At 41.0% G+C, this 25,324-nt stretch overlaps 1 protein-coding gene across 1 annotated transcript in view; it reads left to right on the top strand.

Annotated features, from left to right (window-relative positions):
- The window catches only part of PAPPA2 (pappalysin 2), a 300,349-nt gene that overhangs the window by 221,775 nt on the left and 53,250 nt on the right, over positions 1-25,324 (top strand). The window contains exons 15-17 of the mRNA XM_036867003.1: positions 3,050-3,227; positions 4,399-4,612; positions 24,499-24,667. Of these exons, the coding sequence (XP_036722898.1) occupies positions 3,050-3,227; positions 4,399-4,612; positions 24,499-24,667 (561 nt within the window). The remainder of the gene's footprint in view (positions 1-3,049; positions 3,228-4,398; positions 4,613-24,498; positions 24,668-25,324) is intronic.

Here is a 25,324-nt window from a genome sequence, read left to right on the forward strand (position 1 = left end):
TTTCAAGGTGATCTGAAGGTAGTAGAATATATTAATGAAGAGTGTGGTTTGAGAGACAGACCTGGAATGAAATTTTGACTCCACTGTTTAGTAGGTGTGTAATTTAGGTAACGACAAACACACAAAAGAAACTAACCACTTTCAGTTTGTTTCCACATTTGTAAAATAATTAAATCAGGAGGATTTACGTCACTGGGTTATTTTTTTTTTTTAATCAGTCATCAATTTTATACACATCAGCGTATACATGTCAATCCCAATCGCCCAATTCAGTCACTGGGTTATTTTGATGACTGACTAGACATAATTTATCAGCTTCTAGCAAAATGGTAGGCACCTAGCTCTCTGCAAAGCTGCCATTACGATGAGCGTGATAATGTATTCTCAACTAAGAATTTTATTTTCCATTTTTCCTTTAGAGAGCTTTCAATACTCTACAGAGGAACTTGAAAATTGAAATCAACCATTAGAAAACATGAGCACAATATGAGATAGAGACAGGATGCATTAGGCAAAAGGTAATGATGCTTGAGAAGAAGATGAGAAAGATGAGTTATGATGAGGGAAGAGTGGAATCACGATTGGTTAGTCAGGTATCAGTGGTTTGGAAGATTGGAATTGTTTTCATCTTGTACCAGTTGACTGCTTAGCAGGTTGTGGATCTGTGGAAGAATTTCACTTGCTTAGACATGGTCAGAATTTAAAGACACAATCTTTGGTTTCAGGTGGTTTAGGTTCTGCATAGAGAGAGACAGGTTTAACATACCTTGAAGCACCAACTCCTTGGTCTATGATGCTTTGGTGAGAAAGGCAGAACTCTTATCACCTGCCCTTGACTCAGCTTAACTCACACTAGAAAAGAGATGGAAAGAAGGAAAAAGAACAAAAACAAAGTAGGAACTAAATACATTTGTGTGATATAGGTAAAGAAGGGGAGAGAAGAAAAGATGGTGTTTGCAATTCATTAAAATTAGGAACAAATTCAAGACAAAATGGTTAATACCTAATGAAGCCAGGAGAAAAACCAGGCAATATATGCAGAGTTTGAGAGACATTCTTTAAGTGATCATTGTGGTTTGAGCCAGTCTTCCAGGCTGTGATCAGTGTGGCAGGGACAGAGTTGGGAGAAGGAAGGTGGGAGCTCACCTTTTGCCAAACAAATGGTGGAGTCAGCAAACACAGCTTTCCAGCTGACCACTCCTGTCACCCAAGGCTGGCCCCACTAAACAGATTATACGATCCTGGCTCGTGATCACAAGACAGTGGGGATATTTGCTTTTTGTTGACACAATAACTTAAACTAAACAGAAAAATGTGTCTGGCTTTGAATTGGGCTCTTCTGGCAGGCAACAGGGAAACACTGGAAAGCAGGGAGGAGCAGCCAGCCAAGAGTGGGTGTCAGGGGTGACAGGTGCTTTCACCAGTCACTTTACCTTTGGCTTCGGTGCCACTGTGGTCTCCTGGTGGGATGGCTGGCTGAGCCGCAGAATCTCTCCACTCTCCCTTTGACTTTTGGTAACCCATTGGCTAGAATGACGGCTGTGCTTTCTCCCAAACAAGCCATGAGCATCCAGGTCTCCGAGTGCCTGCTCAGCCTGTTCCCCTCACTCTGAATACTTTCTTCTCCCTGCTTCCCCTCTGCTGCTGGGAAGTCTCGCTCATCTTTCAAAGGCCGGTTCCTGAGTTACCTACCCTGTGAACCTCCCCCCAAACCCTCTCCCTCCTACCCAAGTATGGGCAATCCCTCCTCCAGCCCCTGTAGTGCTATCTCACCACCACAAAACAAGCATGCATATATTATATCGCTGTATTTTTTTTTTAACAGCAATTTATATTTTCTTTCTCCTTGGTCCATGTTTTCTACTTCTTTCATTTTATCATTTGCATTCTTTGTATTATATTCTCTCAAATCATTACAGAAGGAAGTAGGATATAACAAAAATATATCTCCTGCATTTTCCTTTTTTACTTTCTTTCCTCCCTTCCTCTCTCTCTTTCTCCTTCTTTCCCTTTTTCCCCCTTCAATTGTTTTCTGATACACTGCTTCAACCTATGATTTGCTCGGCTGGTAGATTATTAGCTCCTTGAGGGTCTTGTTTATCCAAACCTAGTAAAGAATCTGGCCCTTCTAGGTGTTCAAAAAATGTCTCCTCGTTTATTTCATGGTGATGAATTCTAGGGCTCCCCTACAGAAACCGCAGGCCCAGGGAAACAGCTGGAATCTCTCAAATTTAACTACAAAGTTTGGAAGATGCCTCATATGCATTAAGTCTCAGCTGTTCTTAAAGCCTAGGCACCATTCTCAGAGGAGACAATTATGTTTAGTAGCACTATCTGTTGGCTTATCAGTAAAGGTCCCAGCAGGAAACAGATGACACACTCAAAGGTGGGCAATTCTAGGGACTTCAGTAAAGGGACCACTTCTAAAGGTGGGGGCAGGATATAGGAAATTACAAGGAGATGGTGCAGAATCCCAGGGTGAAGGGGTGATATCCCCTGTAGGCCTGAAGAGTTGACTATAGGGAGCACTCAGCAGAACCCCTGGGAAGAGAGCGCAGGAGGTGTGTGGAGATCGCTGCCAAAGGGTGCAGCCAACCTACAGCAACCCCTAGGGAAGGAGTAGCAAGAATCAGCACCCTGACCTCCCTTGCCTCTCTCCCTCTCCCGTCTCCTGCCAGCGTTGCCCTGGGTGCTAAACCAAACACAAGTCAGAGGCATGAAATCTACAGGAACCAGCATCCCAGGGCAAGGTGGAGAAGGGTAGAGAGTGATCTGGAGAAGCACGTGGAGGATAGCCAAGAGTTGGCCCGGAGGAGTGTCTTCATTTAAAGATTCCCTTACACTAACATTTGCCTTTCATTAGCAACATACCTGGGTAGTGTGAGATAGTACACTAAGACAATAAGGCATAAAGAGGGAGAAAGACAAACTAATTTTGCCTGTTGTGAACGTTTGCACATAATAATCATCAGGACTCTTTCAAAGCCTGGAAACTGTTTTGATAAGCCTTTTTATGTCACCTTGACAGCAGAAAATTTTCTGTTTCTAGAAGGAAATTCTGCTCACATGTTCCTCTGGGCACTGGGACCGGGCTGTGAGCTGCATGCCCCTTGACTGTGGTGTCCCCGACCAGTCTTTGGTGAACTATGCAAACTTCTCCTGCTCAGAGGGAACAAACTTTCTGAAACGCTGCTCCATCTCCTGTGTCCCACCAGCCAAGCTTCAAGGTATTGTCTGGCCAACCAGGAGCTGTATGCAAGTCCTCTTCAGGTTCTCTCTCTTTGGGATCTTTTCTTCACCCCAGTGCCCTTCCCATTTGGCTCTGCTGTATCACCCTCTTCTGATAACACAAGCAAAGTCCCAAAGGGCAATACCATTCCTTGTCCCAGAATGCCCTGACTCAAGATCTCATTAATGAAAGAAACTTAGACTTTCCCATTTTTATTTGACTTTATGTCCTCTGGAGTCAAGCCAACTAACAGTTTTCTAATAGTATTCATAATCCAGATACCCTTTATCATTCACATTTTTAAATTTAATATTTACAACCATCCTATGAGTTAGGTGCTTTTAGTTCTGTTTTAGAAATGAGAGCATAGTTATATGAGCTGTACTGCTAGGAAGAGATGAAGACCCCACATCTTGCTCTTTACCTCCTGGACTTAGGTGTGCCTAACAATGTTTGAGCAGGCTTGTTACAAATGCAACTTCCTGAGCCTCATGCTGACAGATTCTGACTTAGTAGGTCTGAGGTGGGTTGGTGATGCTGCCGTGGGGTGTCCATGGATTGCACTTGGAGAAACCATGAATGACCTTGAGGCATATGGTATGGTGTTGAAGTGCAGAACTTTGCATCCAAACTGCCTGAGTACAAACCCTGCCTCTCTTCTTACTAGCTTGGGCAAGTTACCTAAACTCAATTTCCTCAGCTGCAAAATAGGGGATAACGATGGTATCTATTTCATAGGGTTGTTTGAGGTTTGACGTTTACACAAGTGAATACATGTAAAATGCTTAGAGCGGTGCCTGGCATATAATGAGCACTATAAAATTGTCATCTAGTATTATTATAATGCTTTCCACAATACTGTCACTACTCTATTTTTATTATTTGTAGTGAGGAAGTGAGGTAATGATTTGGTTGGTAGCCCTCGTTTCATTCAGGTCATGAAAGAGCTTTCTGACCTCTGTGCTGTATAAGAGAGCACAGTAGATGCTCTGTGGGCACAAAGATATAGGATAAACATCTGACCTGAGGTTTTAGAGAAGCCGCTCCACAAAGAATAACGTGACTTTCCAAGAATGCCGGTATGTTGACAGGTCTTCGCTCTCTCTGCTAGTGTTTTATTTCTGGACTCTCTGTTCTGAGCATCTTGTGCTTCTCTTTCTTGGAGTCAGGACTGAGCCCGTGGCTGACCTGTCTTGAAGATGGGCTCTGGTCTCTCCCTGAAGCCTACTGCAAGTTGGAGTGTGATGTTCCCCCTGTTATCCCGAACGCCAACTTGCTCCTGCCTCACTGCCTCCAGGGCAACCATGATGTGGGCTCCATCTGCAGATACAAATGCAAACCGGGCTACTACGTGATGGGAAGTGCGGAGAATAAAGTCAGGAAGTAAGTTGGATTGTTCCTGGTCTTTGCAGTTCTCTCTACCCTTGTACCTTGCTCCTGTTCCTTCATTTGCAAATCCTAGACCATTGTTTTGGAAATAATATTAAGACCTTCTGGGTTGTCCATTGTTTGTTGTGTTTGTTTTTCTATATAATCTCTCTTCACCTGCACAGGTGTGTTCCCCAGTCATGACAGGCAGGCTGGCCAAGTATGCTTTCTGTAAAGATATTCTTTCTCATAGGAGATTCCACAGTCTCATCTAGGTGTTTTTTAAAAGAATTTCTGCCCGAATTATTATTTTCCTTGAAAGTAAGTGTTATGAGCTTCTTAAGCGGTACACACATCACCTGAATCCAGTTCTGTCCTAGAGCATCCTCATCAGGACAGGTGGAGGCTTATGGTTGTGGCTATGGGAGAACCTGTCCGGGATGGTCCCCAGCGCAGGTATTTATTGGTTATGTGATGCTGGGAAGTCTTTTTTCTCTGCCTCAGTCTTCCTCATCTGTAAAATGAGGATGATAATAATAATAATAATAATGTAGGAGCTAAATAAATCAGTATGTATAAAACATGAGTCAGTAAATTTATTTTTAAAGCATAAAACTCAATACATTTTAGCTATGAATATTGTAATTATAGTCTCTCTGCTTTCTTCTTCCTGGACTTTGTGTGTATACACTCCTAGACCCGGAAACCAAGAGAGCCTTTCTTCTGAACGCATGGTGGATCAGAAAGAACAGAAGCTTACTGAATCATTTAAGAGGAAAGGTTTTAAAGAAAGTCACGCTGGGGTTCAGATCCCAGTTGTTCCCCATTTTATTAGCTGAGTAACCTCAGGCAAGTTACTTAACTCTTTGGGTCTCATCTTTGTAAACTGGGGATAATGCCCTCACCAGAGTGCTCAGTTGAGGATTAAACAAGATAATACATATTCAGCCCAGTGCCTGGTTTGTGCTAAGTGCTCAATAAATGGTTTCAGAAAAAGAAACATTTTCTGAACAAACAAAACAAGCAAAAAGCTTTCAGAAGAAGAAACTCCTTGTACTCAGTAAATAGTAACTATTATTTTCCTACCATAAATTATGGCAGTAAAGGAGAAAATCAGATTTATTTCTTACCCAGGATTTAGTTCAAAATCTGATCATAGTAGGCATTTTTTTAAAGACTTTTTTTTTGAACTGACATAATCCCAGCCATGGCATTATCAGTGATTCCAGGAGATACCAACTTTGATTGTAAGCTAGAATTCTCTAAGGGAGCAAAAGAAAAAACAGAAAGCTTACTCTCTGGCTCCAATTTGCCCTTCTCTAGTCAACATCCAGCCATCTCAACATGGGATGGATTGAGTCCGGCTTTGCCCAGAGCCTTTCACTCCCAAGAAAGCCCAAGATCATATTTGCGAGGGGGAGAGGGAAGTCCCCTCCTCAAGATCTCAGCCCGAGGCAAGATCCTGGCTAATTAGGACATGAATAAATACTGATGAAAAATTCATAGGAAGCAGCATTCTGGTTCAGTGACTCTAGCAGGTATAGTCAACAGTTTTTGACAGCTGAAAACACATTTGCATGTGATGGTCATAGGGTCTAGATCAATTTGCGTCAGCATGCATTGACAGGTAGTGAGTACCCAGGTCATCTTCCAGTGAGAATGGCATTACAACCAGCCTGAAGGCTGCTGTTTTCTTGCTTTTTTTCTTCTCTTCTTGCCTCCCTTTTCACACACCTGAGCCAACTCAGGTGTCTGCAGAACAATGCAATGAAGACTAGAGGGAGAGAGAAAAGTCTCGGGACCAGGAGGAATTCGGGGTGGAGGCATTATTCCTAGCTCCCCTGGGCCCATGGCTGAGCTTTGCCTTGGGAACAGTGAGGCTTCCTCCATGACGATGGGCTTTCTGCTGCATCTGCATATCTGACTCCACCGGCTTCCCTGCCCCAGCAGGGGCCCACAAGGGCCATTTGCTGGCACAGCTTTCTTTTCTGGTTGAGAAACTGGAAGCTTGCATCACAGCATCAGCATCGGTTTGGGCTTAAACATTTACATTCACAAGCACCATGCTGAGGAGAGATTAAATTATTTACTGCACTGCATAAACTGGTTTTAATCTTAGTTTACACCTGTTTACATAGCCAGCAGTGGACTGGTAATCAGAAGTTTGCAAGTCAGGAGTAAATCACTGTCGCTTGCTTCTTGTGTTTACCCAACGAACTATGTCAGCCTTGTTCCTTGCTTGGAACCCAGAGTTGTACAGATGGAGCCCTAAAATTCTTTCTAGGACAAGCAGGCAGGGAGAGAAGAAGTTGAGAGAAGTTAACAGGGAGATTAACCCAGACAGAGTGGGCACATGCTAGTCTTCTGCAGTTCTCTGAGTAGTGGAAAAACCTCCTAGATGGTCAAATTTGCCGCTTGTTCTTTGCATGACCCTGAACAATGTATTTCACATCCACGTGTCTCGGTTTTTGCCTCCTTGATGTGAGGAGTAGTAATGATTTTTACCCAAGAGTATTGTTTTGAGGCCCAAAGCAGGTAATGTACTGAAAGCGTTTTATAAACTATGAAGTTCAATACATATGCTAGAAATTACTTTTTGTTCATTTCTTTTTAAAAGAAGGAAACAACTACCAAAATGTCAGCCAAGTACATTGCCTTCCTGCTTCTTCTCAAGTCTGTTGAATATTGTTTCAAGAGAAAAGAGATAAATGCTGCATCTGACTTTTCTCTTCTATCCAACCTGTTTAAGCTTTGTCCCATTGCACTTGCGGATGCAGGGAGGGCACAGCTGCAGTTGGCACTTCTTCCCGTGGGTGCTCTATGCCAGCTTCGGGGTTAGGAGTGAAGATATCAGTAAGACCTAGGCTCTGGCCTCAGGAGCACACAGCCTCCATGCTCCCTCTTTCATGGACATTATTTCTCCTTACAGTGGAGCGTAGGAGAGGACATGGGCTACAAGTAGGCCCTTTCTCCTGGCCCCTGGATCCCTTGCCCCTTCTTCCCGGGATCTGAAGGCGACACTGCTCACACTGACTCTAGTTCCTGAAGACAGGGAAATGCAATGGCTTTGGCCTGGGTCAAGGACTCTGGCCTTGAAGTCACGGGTAGAGTCAGTATCACCCAAACTGTATGGATTCTCCAGAGGGAAAAATTGAGAAGGAGAGTAACAAAAAATTCAATAAAACAAAATGAATGCCCATTATATAGTACAGCCATACAATTATACGGGCATATCATGAAATATCCTGTCACCATTAAAGATGTTTAGAAGAATATTAAAGACACGAGAGAACATTCACAATACAAGTGGATAAAAGCAGAACATAATTATTATAAATGACACAATCCTTATTTTCCATATTAAAGGTATGTTTTTATCATTCTTCTTCAGAAGCTAGAAGTGATTATAGTATTAATAGTCATAATCTCTAGGTAGTAGGTTTATAGGGAATATAACTTTTCTTTTTCTGCTTGTTTATATTTGCTAAGTTTTCTAGACTTTATAATGAGATAAATGAATAAACAGTTTAAAAAAATAATGAAGTGAGCTAGAAAGAGGAGATCATAGCCAATTTGTGGAGGCAGAGAGTGATAAAAGAAAACTAGACAGATCCTTCGAAATAGGCAAACCAAGCAGAGACCAGCACTCCAAGATGGCAGTAAGACAGTAACGTGACCCTTCCATCCTGTGTCCAGACCCTTCTGTGTTTTGAAGACAAACACTGTCTCTGTTCTTGAAGGCCATTTCAGACCTCCTCTCCTCCAGTCGTAACACCTCTTCCCTAACTTCCAGCAGATCATCTCACTCCCTAAAGCGCAAAGGTCTGCCCACAGGTGTGCAAGCTAATTGACACCTCCAAACATGTTCTCTCCCTTCTCACTGTCTAAAATGAATTATGACCATCAAGGACCTACTGTACAGCACAGGGAACTGCACTCAATATTTCATAATAACCTATAAGGGAAAAGAATCTGAAAAAGAATATATATATATATATATTCTTTATGTATTATATGTATATGTATAACTGAATCACTGTGCTATACACCTGAAACTAACCCAACATTGTAAATTAACTATACTTCAGTTAAAAAAAAAAAATACCCTTATTTATTGATTTATTTTAACTAGAAAAAAACCACCAAACTGTCAATACTCTGGGCAAGTGGTGTGACTCAGGGAGATTTTTTTGTCTTCTATTTTGGGATTCTTTTAATAAATAATCATATTTTATTATAAATTTTAAAAAATCTGTAAAATAAAATGAATTATGAACTCCTCCACCTTTGCTGTGGATCCTGTACCCCTTCCAGAGAATTTCTCTCAATCACTTTACCTTCCTCTTTCCTACATCTGAAGCCTCTTCCTTCCTCTCGCCTGGTTACTTCTCTTTAATTGTGCTCAGGTCTCTCCTATGTTAAAATTCAAACAAGCAGAGCCTTTTATTGACTCCATGTCCCCCTCCAGCTACCACAGCTTCCCTCTCCCTTTTACAGTGAAACTTGGTGAAAGAGTTGTTTGTATTCACTGTCTCCATCTTGCCATCTTCTCCCTCCTTCACACTTTGACACTCAGGTTTTATTCCCATCTCTCCACTAAGGCTGAGCCTGCCATGGACCCCACTGCTGTCAAATGCAGGGACTCTTTTTGGACCTTATGTTATGTGAGAATAGTCGGCTTATGTCACGGTCACCCTGTGAGATAGGATGGACTCTCCCACCCAAGTCTGGTTTGGATGTTGAAAGTAATGATGCCACACATTGACCAAGAGAGTATGAAAAGGTTTATTACTCACATAATGAGGCTTTCAGGGGAGAGAAGGGGAAAATTCCAAGTTGGTCTTCAAATGGCTTGAGCAACCAGGGAAGGGAGAGTGGTCTGGAGTTGTATGGTGGTTAGGGGGTGAGGCTTGGGGGAGGGTTTGTGCATGTGAACAGGACCTGGCGTGGTTTGAACTTTCTGCTGAAGCCAAAAGAGGAAGCACCCAGGCTTTCTTACAGGCTTGCTCAGATGTGGGATATGGTGGGGCTTGAAAGCCATCAGAGTCAAACATCAAAGGTAGAGTCTAGCTCTTCATTACAACATGGTTGGCTAGACCCTCCTTGAGACTTTTTCCTTGATTCTGCTCTATCTCACTCCCTTGATTTTCCTCCTTCTTCTCTGTCTCTTCTCAATTTCCTCTTCTGGTTTTTCTCCTCTGCCCATTTCTTCAATATTGGTGTCTCTGTGCTCATTCTTCTCTCTTGCTCTGCACACTTGTATGGGTTGAAGATCATTTACCCCATAGCCTCGACTACCTTCCACATGCTGATGATTCCTAAAACCACACCTGCTATCTAGTCTCTTCCTGTAAGGGCCATAAGACCCATTAGGACAACAGCCTACAGATATAGCCACTTGGGAAATCCGATCTGCCTTTCAAACTCTTACTATATAATACAGAGCCTATTATAATCTCTTTCAAATCTGCACATCCTTCTGTGTTCCATGTGGTTGGACAGGTCAGGGACCTGCACATAACCTGAGACTTTCGAATGTCCTTCACCCTCAATCATCAACTTCCACTGAGTGTCATCATCTTACTGACTCTTAGATATGGCCATTTCTCCTCATCCCTGCTGCCATTTCTCTATGACAGATCACTATCCTTTTTCACTTCTGAACTGATCTTTCTAACTCCAGTCTTTCCCCCTTCAATACATTCACTACTTTGCAGCAACAATGATCTTCAAAACACTCAAATCCAGTTATAGTATTCCCCTGCATAAAACTAAATGACCAGCCTTTCTGCTATTTCATCTAAGAAAATGAAAAAGCTTAAACTTAAAATATTTTCAAGGTCTTGCATGATCTATCTGGGCCTGGCTTACCTAGCTTCGTCGCTGACTATCTTCCCTGAGAGATCACTTCCCTCCAACTGTAACACACAACACCTTCTGTACTGTAGGCTCTAAGGCTCTGGACTTCTTTTACTTCTTTATATACACCATGGCTAGCATGCCTCTGGGCCTTCAAACATGCTATTCCTTCTGGCCAGAGCTCTCCCCAACAGTGGCCTTTTGCTTGGCTAACTCCCATTCCCCTATTTTTTAGCATAAGTGTGATTTTTGTCTAGGAAGCCTCCCAGATCTCCCCAGTCTGTAGGAAGTGTCCCTCGCATGGTTTCCCACTGCACAGAAAACTTCCCTGACAACATCATTTATCTCACTGAGTAGAAATGGTTCGATTACCTGTCCAATAGACCATGGATGTTTGTTTAGCATCATGTGCCCCGTGGCTTCTACATTTATTGGTAGGTACTCAATAAATAGTTTCTAAATGGATGAAAAGACTGAACTATAAGAAAATTCATGATAGGATTTTAATGTTAAATTTGATGCTAAAAATGGTGCAGGAAAGAGGGTGTTCTTTTTGTTTTCTTATGAGGGTATGGAAATTTCGATTTCAAGTGCTTTAGAGTGGAAGGAACCCTTAAAAATATTATGTCTATTTTTCTTCTAGCAATTGTCTCAGCAACATAGAAGGAATGGTCATTCTCCAGAGACAGTTTTAATTTCATTTATTCAACTGACATTTAAGCTTGATTGGCAAACTGTACAAGTTGGTGGTAACAGAAAAAGGATTAGACCTCTCCCTCTCAACAAGCTCACCAGAACAGTGGTTCTCACACCGGGCTGTACATTAGCATCACCTGCGGAGAGTTCAGATATCTTAATGCCCAGCACAAACCCCAAACCACTTACATCAGAATCTCTGGAAGTGGCACCCAGGCATTAGTCTTTTCAAAGCTCCCCAAGTCACTCCAATGTGCAGCCAAAATCAAGAAGCACAATCTACAGACACAAACCTTTCTCTGTGTAAGAACAATATCAGTCATGGGATTTTGACTGTCCTAAAACTATCCAGAGTAACGTTTTCTTTTCTCAAAATTACTATAGCAGCACTTTTGCATGCCAGATTTCACGCGTCTCTTTGAGGTTTATTTATTTTTGGAGTTAATAGAGAACATACAAACAATGGGAACTTCAAAGAAATTGCCATGTTTAGATAGTTTCAGGAGTTCTTTCTTATTCATATTTTATAATACACACACACCTTTCGTTTCCTTCCATGCAATTTACTTCCACATATACGTCATCATTAATCACATTAATCAGGTTAATGTTTCATTAACCTAACCTCCCAGGGAGCTAAAATAAGTGTGTATGACTTATATTTTATCAAAAAGACCGTGTTATATTCTCCCTTGTCTTTCACTCCCATTGTTACCTTTTTCTCATTAGGTGTTATCTTTATGTGTGAAGGTTAGGCTAACCTCGTTAGGGCTCATAATTAATTTAAATTATAAATTATCCCAACCTTCTAACTTTACTTAGACAGCCTCTCCCTCTAAGTTAGTCATTCATCAAGATACCATCTGAAAGGTACTGTAGTAGTAATAACTTTTTCAGAGTAATTGTAAATAGCCATCCTTCTGAGGGTCACTTTTCCAAAGAACATAAATCTATTTAAGTTCTAGAAACACAAATGTAGGTTCAGACTGCAATATTGTAAATAGGACTCACATTGTGCCTATTTATTGTTTGACAAATGTTTGGTTGGTAAAACCCTTCAGTGAGGTTTGTCTGATCCGATTTGGGGGGAGGGTGCAAGAGGGCTTTGTAGCTAGATGTGTGTACTTGACCCATCTCTGTACACATAGGAAGACTTAGTGTGGCAGAAAGTTAAAACACATAAGGTCTCAACTCTGTTCTATTGGTTTGATGATGATGATGATAATGATGATTCATCACTATGTGCTGTGTGTGTGAAGAGCTTTACATACATTACCCCACTTATTTCTTATGACACTGATAAATTTTATTATATGATAAAATAATAGTATAATGTAGAATAATATGAGATGGTAATATATAGTGATATAATATAATAATAATAATACATTTAAGTATTTTATTATCCCCTCTTCCAGATAAGGAAACTGAGACTCAGAGTATTGTTAAGTAGTCATCCCATGATCACTCAGCCAATACATGGTGCTAAAACCATTCTAACTCCAAAGCCCATGCTCTTGGCTAATAAGGCTTTTGATCGTGGGTAAATTACTACATTTCTCTGAGCCTCTTTTTCCACCTCTGAAAAATAATGGAAAATCTTGAGTGACTTCCAGCTCTAAAAGTCTATATTTTATTTTCTATCTCAACAGAATCAATGAGGAGATTTAACACTTTGGTATAACACCATTGAGAGAAGTGATACATGAAATTTATTGCCACCAGGAAAAAAAAGAAGCAGCAATATATTATAAACACAAATACTACACAGACAAGATCTTGGTAGGCAATACTTAGTAGGTAATACTTGGAGAGCTTCTGATCCAAATGAGTAGCCAAGGTTTTATTTCTTCCTCTTAATGGGTTTTGGTGAATTGTTCTCCACTCACCCCCAAGAGGATTAGATCTAGATCTTTCTTGAAGACAGAATATTGGGTACATTTTTAAGGATTTCTAGAATTGAGTTTAAAGATTAAGCACTTCTCTAAAATGTCTGAAGAAGAAAATTTAGTCAGCTTTCTAGGAAGGCTTTCCTTTATCCAAGATTTATCTCTTTGCTTAGTGGTTAATTACGCAGGTTCTGGCGTTAGTGAGATATAAATTTACATCCCAACTCTGCTATTTATTAGCTCTTTGACCTTTCAAGTCACTGATCTCTATTGAACATGACTATTTTTATTTACCAGATGGATAATAGGAAAGAGGGATACTTACAGATATTTTTAAGGATTAAATGAGACAGTAGATATAAAGAACTGAGCACAGTTCTTAGATCAAGCTTCAAGTCAGAAGTAGCTGCTGTTTCATCATCATCATCATCATCATTTCCAGCAGGTTAATACTCCTTTGTAAAATGACTGTTGCTTTTGGTGTGTTTAACAGCTAATCTTCTTCTTTAGCAAGGAATATACTCAGCTACATTTTTATCAGGGGCTGTTGTTTCCTGTCCTGTGGTTGGTTCTTTTGCCCCAGAAAAACAACATAGAGACCAGAAAGACTGAAGGTGGCATTCCAAGTGGGAAGTATAGGTCTTCAGTACCAGGGCGGTAGGGGAGTGCATTTCCCCTGTCTATAAATAAAACACACACATCAAAAGAGAAAGTTCATTAAATTAAAAAAAAAATACATGTACTTCCCTCCACCAATCAGAACCTCCTCTGAATGTTTCATCTCATCCCAGTGTGAGTTATACAAATACTACAGTGGCTTCAAGTGGACCGTGAAAAGGAAAAAGGGGGATGTGGAGAAAAAGAAATGGAAATTAAATCGTCAGCAAGATAGAGCTGGACATATTTCAAAAATTAGGGTGGGCAAATACAGTCAGGCTGGACTTGGAGGAGAAGGGAAGGGCATGTCCTGGAGACATTACCTAGATTTTTAGTCTCTTTTGATCTTTTTGAACCATAGCTCAATTCTCTGAGGTTCAACTGATTTTATCCTACCATAAGAAAGGAAAGAAAGACTTGGCTAACGAAATGAAATGTGCAGTTGAGGCAAATGCTAAAACTCCTTAAGTACCCTGGATTTGTAATTTTAAAAATTCACTAAAATAATATACCTCATTTGTAAGTTCTGTGTCATAACACTGTGCATATACATACATGACTAGATGCTAAACCTATGTATATAGAGACACACAGGTTAGCTCTGATTTGGCAATTAAGGGACACACGGTAATCTTTATGTACACTCATGCATCTGTGAGAAATAGAAATTTGTTTTCTTTCCATTAAGACATTGTCTGGCTTTATAATTAGTGTTTATAGTAAATACATTCGAAGTTTATCCTTGGAATCCTCAATTCTCTTGCCATTGTAGGATAATGTGAGATTTAGGCTAATTTACTACAGCCTCTTTTGGCATGAAAGTGACTAAACCTCTGCTCCAAGCCTTGGACACTCACACACACACCTGGGCACAGGCCAGCTTGCTGCTGCAGGCTTCACAGGCTCTGGTGATTGGCATGCAGCCTTCACTTTGAACAGAGCATTTGATGAACTTATAGATTTCCCTGTGACATTCAATCCCAAGCTAGGGAGCGTCTTGTTGTAAAACTGTCCTTTCTCTTCTGATATTATATTGACCACTGATTTCTCTATTAATCAGGAAAAATAATTTTAAAAATCTAACATGAGTAAGTGCTGGGTTGTTATATATAAGCCATTAGGTTCTTCAACTCACAATTTCTCTCCCTGATGCCCTTTCGACACTTCCTTTTTCCTACCCCATCCCGTCTCAGGCTCCCTCTAAGCCCTTCTTCAGCATCCTGGGGGAACATTTTGATGGTGAGCTTGCCTTTTTTCTTTAGTAATAAGGTCAGGTCAGGCCCAGCTAATTCATGAACTGTCTCCTGAAAGATTCTGGGTGGGACAAAAATCTGAAGAATTAAGTAGGGTGGAAAGACTGAGTAGAATGCTAACATTCCACACTTGTATCTCTCATACATGCACACACGCGCACACACACACACACACACACACACACACACACGGAACACAGAGGAAGAGAGAGAGAGAGAGAGTGATTTTGGTCATCAGAGCTAATAACTTCCACGGCTTATTGAACATTGTATGTACCAGTCATTGTACTACATGCTTTATATACACTAACTTATAAAATCTTCCAAAGACCCTGTAAGGAAGCTATTATCCCCATTTTTCAGATAGGAAAACTGAGAGAAGAAAGATTAGGTGACTTACTAAAAGTCAGAGACTTATGAAGAGCCACAGCTGGAGTTTGAGCATTAGTCTCCTGATTCCAAGTCATCTACTCTTAACCACTTTGCACACTATCTTCCTGATGGAAATTACCCAGTGAAGCCACTAACAACCTGCTGAAGGTCACTGTGACCTCTGACTCTTCCTCTTAATTCAGGGAAAACTGGCAAGGAGAAGGTTAGTCAGCCTTTCCATTCCAGCCCACATCAGAGGGATGAGGCAAATGCAGGGTTCACCCGTGTAAATTCTGAAGTCATTATGTAGGTCACAACTTGCCAGAATTTCTGATAACTCTCTAGTGGATTCAGGTCTTATCACTGCTGTGACTTCTGGACAAGGAGCCATGTAAAGAGCTTTGCTTTCTGGAAGAGCAACAATGAAGGGCAGTGATGGATTCGTGAATTCCCCGGTGAGGGTGTGAATGTGTGGACATCCTGTGAGCAATTTTCATGAGGCCTGTGAGTTGGACTGACCAGGAACAGGAATATAACAATATCTAGAAGAAGAACTCTTCAACTAGAAACTTTATGAAGATAGCCAAAGGATTCCTTGCAAATGAGAGATCCTACGCTCTGAAGTGGATTTCATACAATTTGTGGCCCTTTTCTGCCAGACCTTTGTCCCACCCAGGCTCTTTTCCCCCACAGGGGCCACATATAGGCCTGTTTTTTTCCATTTAAACTTTAGACTAAGGCTTCAAACACACACTGCCTTTCACATCACTGGTTCTTGCATGCACTGCTCCTTCTACCTGGCAGGTCCTTCTCCACTAACAAACCCATCTTTAAGCATTCCTTTCCTGGTATTCTTCCTTATGTCCCTCTTTGGGTTCCCACAAGTTAGTCTTCTGGCCTTATAATTGTATTAATAGTTGTTTCTATAACAGCAGGACCTAATGCAATGTATGGGCACATACTGGGTGCTTAATGAGTATCTGTTGACTGAACACATGAATGGACAAATACAAGCATACCTCATTTTATTGCTCTTTGCTTTATTATGCTTTGCAGATACTGCATTTTTTACAAATTTAAGGTCTGTGGTAACCCTGCATCGAGCAAGTTTATCGGTGCTGTTTTTCCAACAGCATTTGCTCATTTCGTGTCTCTGCATCACATTTTGGTAATTCTCGCAATATTTCAAATCCTCCACCAGCAAAATATTATGAGTCACTGAAGGCTCAGATGATGGTTAGCATTTTTTTTTAGCAATAAAGTATTTTTAAATTAATACATGTACATTTTTTAGACATAAAAGCTATTGCACACTTAATAGACCACAGTATAGTGTAAACATAACTTTTACATACACTGGGACACCAAAAAGTGCCTATGACTTGTTTTATTGTGATATTCACTCTATTGTGGTGGTCTGGAACTAAACCCACAATATCTCCGAGGTATGCTGTAACTGAATGATGAAAGACAATGAAAGCAAGAGATTCCTATTTAAGGTTTCCATGTTTTAGACCCAGTTCACCCCTGCATTTCAGTGTAATTCCCAGCTCCTCAAACACCCCCTGAAGGGAATGGATGTAGAATTATGTGGAATAATGTTAAGGTTTAAATTGCAGGCATTGGAGAAACCTCAGGATGTTTTTAGGTCTGGAGGTGACCTGAGCAGATTTAGTAGGAAGATAGCTCCGTCAGCTGTGTGAAGAATGCATGAGAGGGGCCAAGAGACTGGTAGAAAAGAGGTTCAATGGGGGCTGTTGAAGTGAGAGAGGCTGAGCGTTGGACAGTTTAGGCAGTGAGACATGAAGAAGTGGCCCCAAACTTGAGGTAGGGGTTCAGACTTACGGCCAGGGCATTATCACATCTGCCGATTTGGAGACGAAGAGTTAGCAGCAGGAAGATCAAAGATAGAAGTGAGGTGTGGAGCTTTGAAGTAGAATTGACCCCATGCTTTTAGGGGTTAGCAGGTTGCTCATTCTGACAGAGAGGCTCTATTTTACATGGAAGAGGAGCTTTGTAAGTTGTAAGCATTTTTATGAGTCAGGGAAAAATGAAAGGTCAAAGCCCATGGGCCCGGTGGGATGACCCTGCTGATTACTATTGCTTGTCCAGTCAAGAGGACTGGGAATGGGCCTCGGGAGGCCTGGTGTGAGTGAGGGAAGAACAACTATGATCGGCTGTGGACTAGCTATGCCTGGAGTCTGCTGCTCTCCATTTAGGATGTTGGCTTGAGAAACCAGGTCTGCAGTTTGTTAAGAGGAAAGCTGGCCTGGAGCTTGGAAGCACTGATGGTTCTGTCTGGGGTGGGGTAGAGGACCGTGTCTTTTAAAATGGTCTAGAAAACTACTTCCTAAACTTTAACGTGCATAGGAGTCACTTGGGGATCTTGTTAAAATGCAGATTCTGATTGAGTCTGTCTGGGTGGGACCCTGAGATTCTGCATTTCTAAGCCCCCAGGTGGTTTCAGTGCTGTTGCTCTGGGAACCACCCTGTAAGCAGCAAGGGCCTAGAATGTTCTGAGTGAAGAAGCTTTCTAATTTCACTTCAGAAACTGACCACGTGCCCTGCAAAACGCTTAGCCAATTAATGCTTTGGTTTCCTAACCTACACAATGGAAATAGTAAGGCAGTTACTCCTTGTCCTTACCTTTCCTCTTTAGGGATATTCTGTGTGGTGAGGCTTTGAGATACTCTGTACAAAGGCACAAAGTAAAGGGAAGTCATTTATCTGCAGCTCCATTTCTAATAACACTAGTGCTTCCAGATTTTGACTTAGGGATTGGCATCAGACAGATCACGGTACAGGCATACCTCGGAAATACTGGGGATTTGGTTCCAGACCATGGCAATAAAGCAAATATCATGATAAAGCAAGTCACACGAATATTTTTTGGTTTCCCAGTGTACATAAAAGTTACGTTTACACTATACTGTAGTCTATTAAGTGTACAATAGTATTATGTCTTTAAAAACAATGTACATAATTTAAAAATACTTTATTGCTAAAAAAATGCTAACCATCATCTGACCACACAGGGTTGCCACAGACCTTCAATTTGTAAAAGGTGCAATACCTGTGAAGTGCAGTAAAGCAAAGCACAGTGAAACAGGTGTGCCTGTACTGATCCCTGCTCTGCCATTAGGTAACCTCAGACAAGTTATTTTACTTTTCGAAAGCTACTTAGTTCATCTATAAAATAAACATCTATACATTCATTGAACCAATGTTTATTGGCACCTGTTCTGTACCAGACATTATGCTGAGCACTGAGGATATAATAGAAAATAAGGTCTTGCCCTCACCAAGCTCTCATCCCAGTGGGCGAGGCAGGCAACACACAAAATAATTACAGAGTATGCATTCTATGCAAAAATACACAGGTGCTTTAATTAAAAACCAAAAGCATTAGAGGTATAAAATAAGGATGCTCTTGGGTGGCAAAAACTATCCTTAGATAAGAAGAAGAGCCAGCCAGGAAAAGAACAAAAAGAAAAGCATCACAAGCAGAGAGAATGGTACCAACTTCCTTTGGCAGGAAAGAGCTTGAGTTGTGCTCGGGATTCTAGGTCCGGTGTGGACAAAGCACACTAAGTAAGATGAATGGGACATAGGATGAGGTCAGAGAAAGTGTGGCCAACTCATGCAGGACCTCGTGAGTGAGAAAGTTTGGATTTTATTTTTCATGCAACAGGAAGCAATTGAAATGTCCTCAGCAGGAAAATGACATGTTCTAATTTATTTATTTGTTTTTACAAAAATATCCCTCTGACTGATGTTTGCAGACTAGGTAGGAAAGGGCCCAGAGGAGAAGTGAAGTCTCCAGTAAGGAGTTGAGAGATGGGAACGTGGGCTAGTGCTCATGGCAGTGGAGATGCAAGAGATATGGGAACAGATGCTGGAGATATTTGGGAGGTAAAACTAAGAGGACCTACTGATGGATTGAATAAGATCATACTCACTTGGGAAAAAGGTAAGACTGAGACAAAGAGTAGAATAAAGGATGTCTCCTAAGTTTCAAATTTGGGCAACAGCGTAGATGGTGGTATCATTTGCTGAGCTGGGGATGATTACAGAAGAGCATGTGTGGAGAGAAGGGAATCAAGAACTCCCGTAATCACACAGGATGGGTTTGAGGGTAAAATGATATGGATATATATCCTTCTGTACAATGCCTAGCATTTCAGTGCTCAATATTTTATTGTTTTTCTGTTATTATTATTATTACTCATGAGGGACGACTCATTGGAGACACCAGATGCCCTTGATCAGTAAAGACATGATAATTCCCTTGGACTCAACAATCATACTTTTATTTTCTCCAATGAAAAATAAATATTACTTTTGAAAACCCTGCAGTGGTGATAGAAGGATGGGGTAGACTCATGTGTGCCTCAAGCAACATCAATCAAACTTTCAGCCAAGTTTTGATTACAAGATCTTTATTTCTGGCAATGATGTAAGAAGCAGAAAGAGCACAGCTGGATTTTCGGCACTAGGTGGATACCACAAGTTCTGGAAATTGGAAAAAGCATCTTCTAACTTGGAAATTGTGGTGATTTGTCTGGAGTAGTTAGAGGGAAAATAAATACAAACCTTCCCCTACCCCCAAACCCTCATGGTACCACTTACAGAGTAAGTTGTCTGGCTGTAACTGTCGTGTTTGGTCTTTGCTAAGCATCCAGCCTTTTGGCCGGTGTTGTTAGGTGGGTGATTTTGCTCTCTGATTTCTACACCTATGGTTTATTTTTACTAGCATAGGAAAGTAGCATAGATTTTAGTAGTTTGCCAACCTGGCTACATTTTAAGACTGCTGACAAATTTAAAAATATAGAGTGTGAGGGCAGTTCCAGGAGATTTAGGCAAGCTAGTTTTTTCTACAGTTCCTACATGATTTTGATGGGGCTGGTCTACAAATGTCATTTGGAAACCATTGTTGGTGTTTCCAACACCATGTTGGGGTGTTATGTTATGATTTCAAAACTCTGAGTTCTATTCTTGCTTTTGCCTTTGACTTGCTTGCTCTGTGACATTGAGCAAGTCACCTCATAGTTATTAATGTGCAGTTTCCTGCCTGTAAAATGAGATATTTTAGCCTCTCTTACTCCCCTGGGATAAAGAAAATACAGGGAGCTGATAGTCCGTAAATAGAATATTTCAAGTGAAAGGCACTTGCACTAGACTATCAGAAAAGCCTTGGAATCTCTGCCTTGGTGAGGGCCTGCCTGTGTGCTTTGTCTAATATCCAATGCCATCATTCTTTGAAATGCAAACCTATTCATTTCATGACTTAAAAAGTGTCCCTTAGCTTTTGACTCATACACTTTATGCGAAGGAGTTGGACCATTCTGAATAAACCAATGTTTTCATTAATGATTTTATAAGGGTCAGAGGTTACTCCTCAAGATCACCAAACTAGAAGAAACGCAGAGGCAGTTTTGGTACCGCTGGGGGTTAAAGTTCTGCCATTGTTATAGGCTTCAGTCCCCTTCAAGGGCCCAATGTGGAAACCAAATTTCCTGGAGCTGGGAGGAATACAGGACACCCTGAATTCCTACCACAATCTCAGTCCCTTTTTGAACAAAGGCCAGAACCAGCCCATGACACTCAAGTGCCAAGCTCCATACCATGTGATCTCAAGAGTCATTTCCTAAGTGGGTATAGACAGGCATTGACATGGAGCCAGTGACACTGACCAATCAAATGCTTTGCGAGAAGTCTGAGGGTTGGGCCTGAACTGTGTCATCTGATTGATTGACATGCAGAAGACAGCCCCTGTATAAGGGAGATGAAACTGTAAGGAGAATCTGTGAGGTTGAGGGGGCATAGGAACCCCTGCAGGAAGGAAACAGGATTTCCTAGGGAAGCAGGACTCTCTCCCAGCCTCTCTCCGCCCCTTCCTGTAGTGCCTCCTCCGGGGTCCAGGGGCACCCATGTGAACTGTGTTGCTTCCCTTGCCACCTTACAGCCTTCTTCCTCCCTTATCACTGATATGACTGGTGATTTGCAGCGCAGGGCCTGTCACATTACCTGGGTACCACCCGCAACACCCAACTCACTCTTCGCCAGCCAAGTTTGATCTCTCTACCCTCATCCTTGAGGTTATTAAACTGGCAAGGAAATATATGAAATCGGCATTCTTGAATGGCTCTCCACTCTGGGCAAGAAAAGGGAGGACTGTTTCCATGGCTGAAGCGTTCCAACCAATTCAGAGAAAAATACCACATGAAGTCAAAATATTGTTGTCCTGGCCAAGCAAGGGTTTTCCTTTATGACCATGCTGACATGCAAGGTTTACAGCCTTGCCTCTCCCCTGGTGTCAGTGGTATTGCCTGCTCTCTCCAGCTGGGGAATGACAGTTCAGCAGAGGTAGGGGAAGGATTTCATCTGTGGGAGGTGATAGAAAGGAGAGAGTCCCTGGGAGAATATAAACTCTGTAGTGTGAAAAAAGGGTAGACTATCCAGCCTAGGAGAGGGACAAAAATGAACTTCGTTATAGTAAAAAGAACTGCATACGCTTCCTTGAAAATCGATTAGAGAAGACATTTTTAAATGTCATCTTCCAGGAATAAAGACGCAGATGCAGAGAATGAACTTGAGGACACGGGGAGGGAGAAGGGTAAGCTGGGACGAAGTGAGAGAGTAGCATTGACATATATACACTACCAAATGTAAAATAGCTAGCTAGTGGGAAGCAGCTGCATCGCACAGGGAGATCAGCTCGGTGCTTTGTGACCATCTAGAGGGGTGGGTTAGGGAGGGTGGAAGGGAGATGCAAGAGGGAGGGGATATGGGGATATATGTATACATATAGCTGATTCACTTTGTTATACAGCAGAAACTAACACAACATTGTAAAACAATTATACTCCAATAAAGATGTTAAATAAATAAATTAATTAATTAATTAAATAAATGTCATCTTCCTTTAGGGAAAGAAGCCTTATACTAAAGAGTACACAGTGTGTGATTTCATTTATATAAAGTTTAAGAACAGGCAAAATGAATCTAAGCTGATGAAAGTCAGAAGAGTGTGGGTTGCAGGGGTGTGGGAAGGTTCAACTGGGAAGAGGGATTTCTAGGGGGGCTGGAAATTCTCTGTACCTTAATCTGAGTGGTGATCACCCAGATGTATTCACATGTAAAAATTTCTTGAGCTATATACTGAGTTGTGCAATTTTCTATACATAATTTATTACTCAATGCAAAAATTTCAAATGAATCTTCTATTTTTGGTCACACTTATAAATGTGGCATCTGGATAAAGGGCTGTTCAGTAGGAGAGAGACATTATTGATATTCAAAGTGGATTGTATAGCATAAGAGGTGCAGCTGAGCCTGACCCAGGGAGGACCACAGGCTTCGGCAGCAGGATGACCTGGGTCCAAGCCCTCTCTGCAGCTTTTACCGTGGATCTTTGAGCTAGCTTTAAATCTCTCAGGCTCAGTTTCCTTCTCTGAAATGTGGGTAATAATATTTACCTTTAAATGCTGTTTGGGGGATTCAGTGAAATAATGTATGTAGGTGTCTTTCCAAACACCTGAAATACAGCTCAAAAATAGTATTTATCATTAACAGATAGTAGATATATGTCCACATAAACTATGATGCTAAAGAATTCCAGTCATAAAATCAGATTTCTATCCTAAAATATTACTGGGAATAAAGGTGTGAATCTAAATAACTATTTAATAATAAGTTAAACACTCCTTCACGAATATCTAAGTGGATATTGTTAAAATATGTTAAACTATTAAAATTTATTTAAATTTTTTGAAATCAACTGCATTCTGTGCTGTAGGATCTTGGTCAAATTATTTAACATCTCTGAGTATGTTTATCTATAAAATGGGAATGATAATACTACTTCATTAGGGATATTCTGATGGTTCACATTGTTAAAATATATAATGTGCTATGAAGTGTGCCTAACACACTGTGAATTTTGGTTAAATAATTCAATTTGGCAAATATTTGATTAATGCCTAATATAAGACAGATTTTTTTTTAGTTCTTGGGAATTAAAAACAAGAATAAAACACAGTCCTTGCCTTCAGGCAGCTTCCAACCTAGTGGGAAAGACAGACATGTACACATTTATAAAATAATGTGATAAATGTTGTACTAGTATAATTATTAGAATACTGGAGAAGCATGCAGGGGTCATTGCATAAAAGTATGATAGTCCATTAAACGTGTGTAGATGGTGGGCATATTTAAATTTAAAAAGAACATCATGATACTGGAAAATAAAAATTTAAGGCCACCATGTGGTTGAATCAGGGGTCAAAGGATTATTTCTATTTTAAAATCACAAGCTTATCTTACGTTCTGAATCAGAAGTGGATACATTAAAACAGCAAAATGGACAGCATCTTCAGTTTGGCAGTGAGTTAGAAGGGGAAGGGGATGGAGTTTGCAGCAGCAAAACCTAATTCTGTTGACTACTGTCCATCACAAATGCAGTCTCTTTGGTTGGAGGCCACATCTGTGCATGCGAAGGAAGGACAGTTCTTCCAGGACACTGTTGAGTCGTGTCTACTCAAGAATCTCACGAAAGCTATGAATGCTTTCCAAGAAAAAAATGGACTTGTAAGCAAACAAAATGGCCATAGTAATTTCCAGTGAGGCTCTTGCCCTTCTGAAGTTCAGGGTAAGAGCCTCTGTTTTAAGAAGACCCCTACTGCTGTATCTTCCCCCCTCTTTGGAGAACCAATAAATATTGGCAGCTTCATTGATGACATTACCATATTAACACTGATGATCCTCAAATGACTTCTGGATAGTCCCCTGAGTGTGTGATAATCATTTCTGTACTCCATCCTACCAGGTATTTCCAAGTGCACTTGGGTGTGAGACTGCTCTAAGATGAAGAGCTTAATGAAAACCCAACTGAAAAAGTCTAGATGTTGCTCTGATAGTTATAAAAACTCTCTGGAGAGTAATATACAAAATATTGCTATATAACAGCTAATGTGATCACTGCTATTACATGCACATTACTATTTTTACTTCCATGACTTAGAAATTAGACTAGAGAGGTGTGACATTTGGCTAAACGAGACCCAACTGCCCCTGTCTATTTGCTAATCCTTAGCCCATGTTACTGAGGGTCCAGTCTTCTCCCATAACCTCCTTGAGGGATTTTGATGGGCTATTTTGCTTTATGTCTTATCAGCAAGTTCCTGAAGATCCAGTGCCTGGAAGATGGAATCTGGGAGCAAGGCAGCTGCATCCCAGTGGTATGTGAGCCCCCCTCTCCTGTCTTTGAAGGCATGTATGAATGCACCAACGGCTTTGAGCTCAACAGCCAGTGTGTGCTCAGCTGTAACGAGGAAAGTAAAAGGGTAAGGATGACTTGAACTTTATTTTGGATCAGGCTGTGCTCTAGTCTTGGTGACCAATCCAAGAATGTTCCGTAGAAATGATCTAAATGAATTGCAACAGGCAGGGCCTTACCAAGCTGGGATTCTAACCAGGGGTGTTGATATTATTTGATAGGGAATTCAGAAGAGACCACGTTTTTGGAATATTCTCTCCTGACTTCAGAACTTCCTCTTGGATAAGAACAACCTGATGGGTTGGGTACCTGGGTAAATTGCAAAAATGCTGGGATTCTGATTTGGCAGTGTGATTTCCTCTGATCTAACTTGGCTAGAAATGCTGGTATTACACTTTTTAATAGAACAGAGTCCTGAAGAGAAACACGAATTCCTCAGCAAAGGCAAAGCCGAATGCGCTGTTTGACTATTATTCTCCCTAGGATTTTGGCGTGAGAGGTCTCAAGCAAAAACCACAGTCTTATCGTGGTTATGTGACTAAAATCAATTTTATTTTAGAATCTTTTCAAGTACCACACACATACACGAGACAGGAAGTTAAGCAGACTTCCTAGGCAAAGATCAATGACCTTGACTGCTCTCCTGGAACATGCCTTTATCTCAGTGTCCAGTACTCCAAGGTAAACACTGCAGGACAGATTTGAAAAGAATACTCCATGAAAT

Source organism: Balaenoptera musculus, chromosome 1, assembly GCF_009873245.2.
Source record: "Balaenoptera musculus isolate JJ_BM4_2016_0621 chromosome 1, mBalMus1.pri.v3, whole genome shotgun sequence".
Lineage (NCBI taxonomy): Eukaryota > Metazoa > Chordata > Mammalia > Artiodactyla > Balaenopteridae > Balaenoptera > Balaenoptera musculus.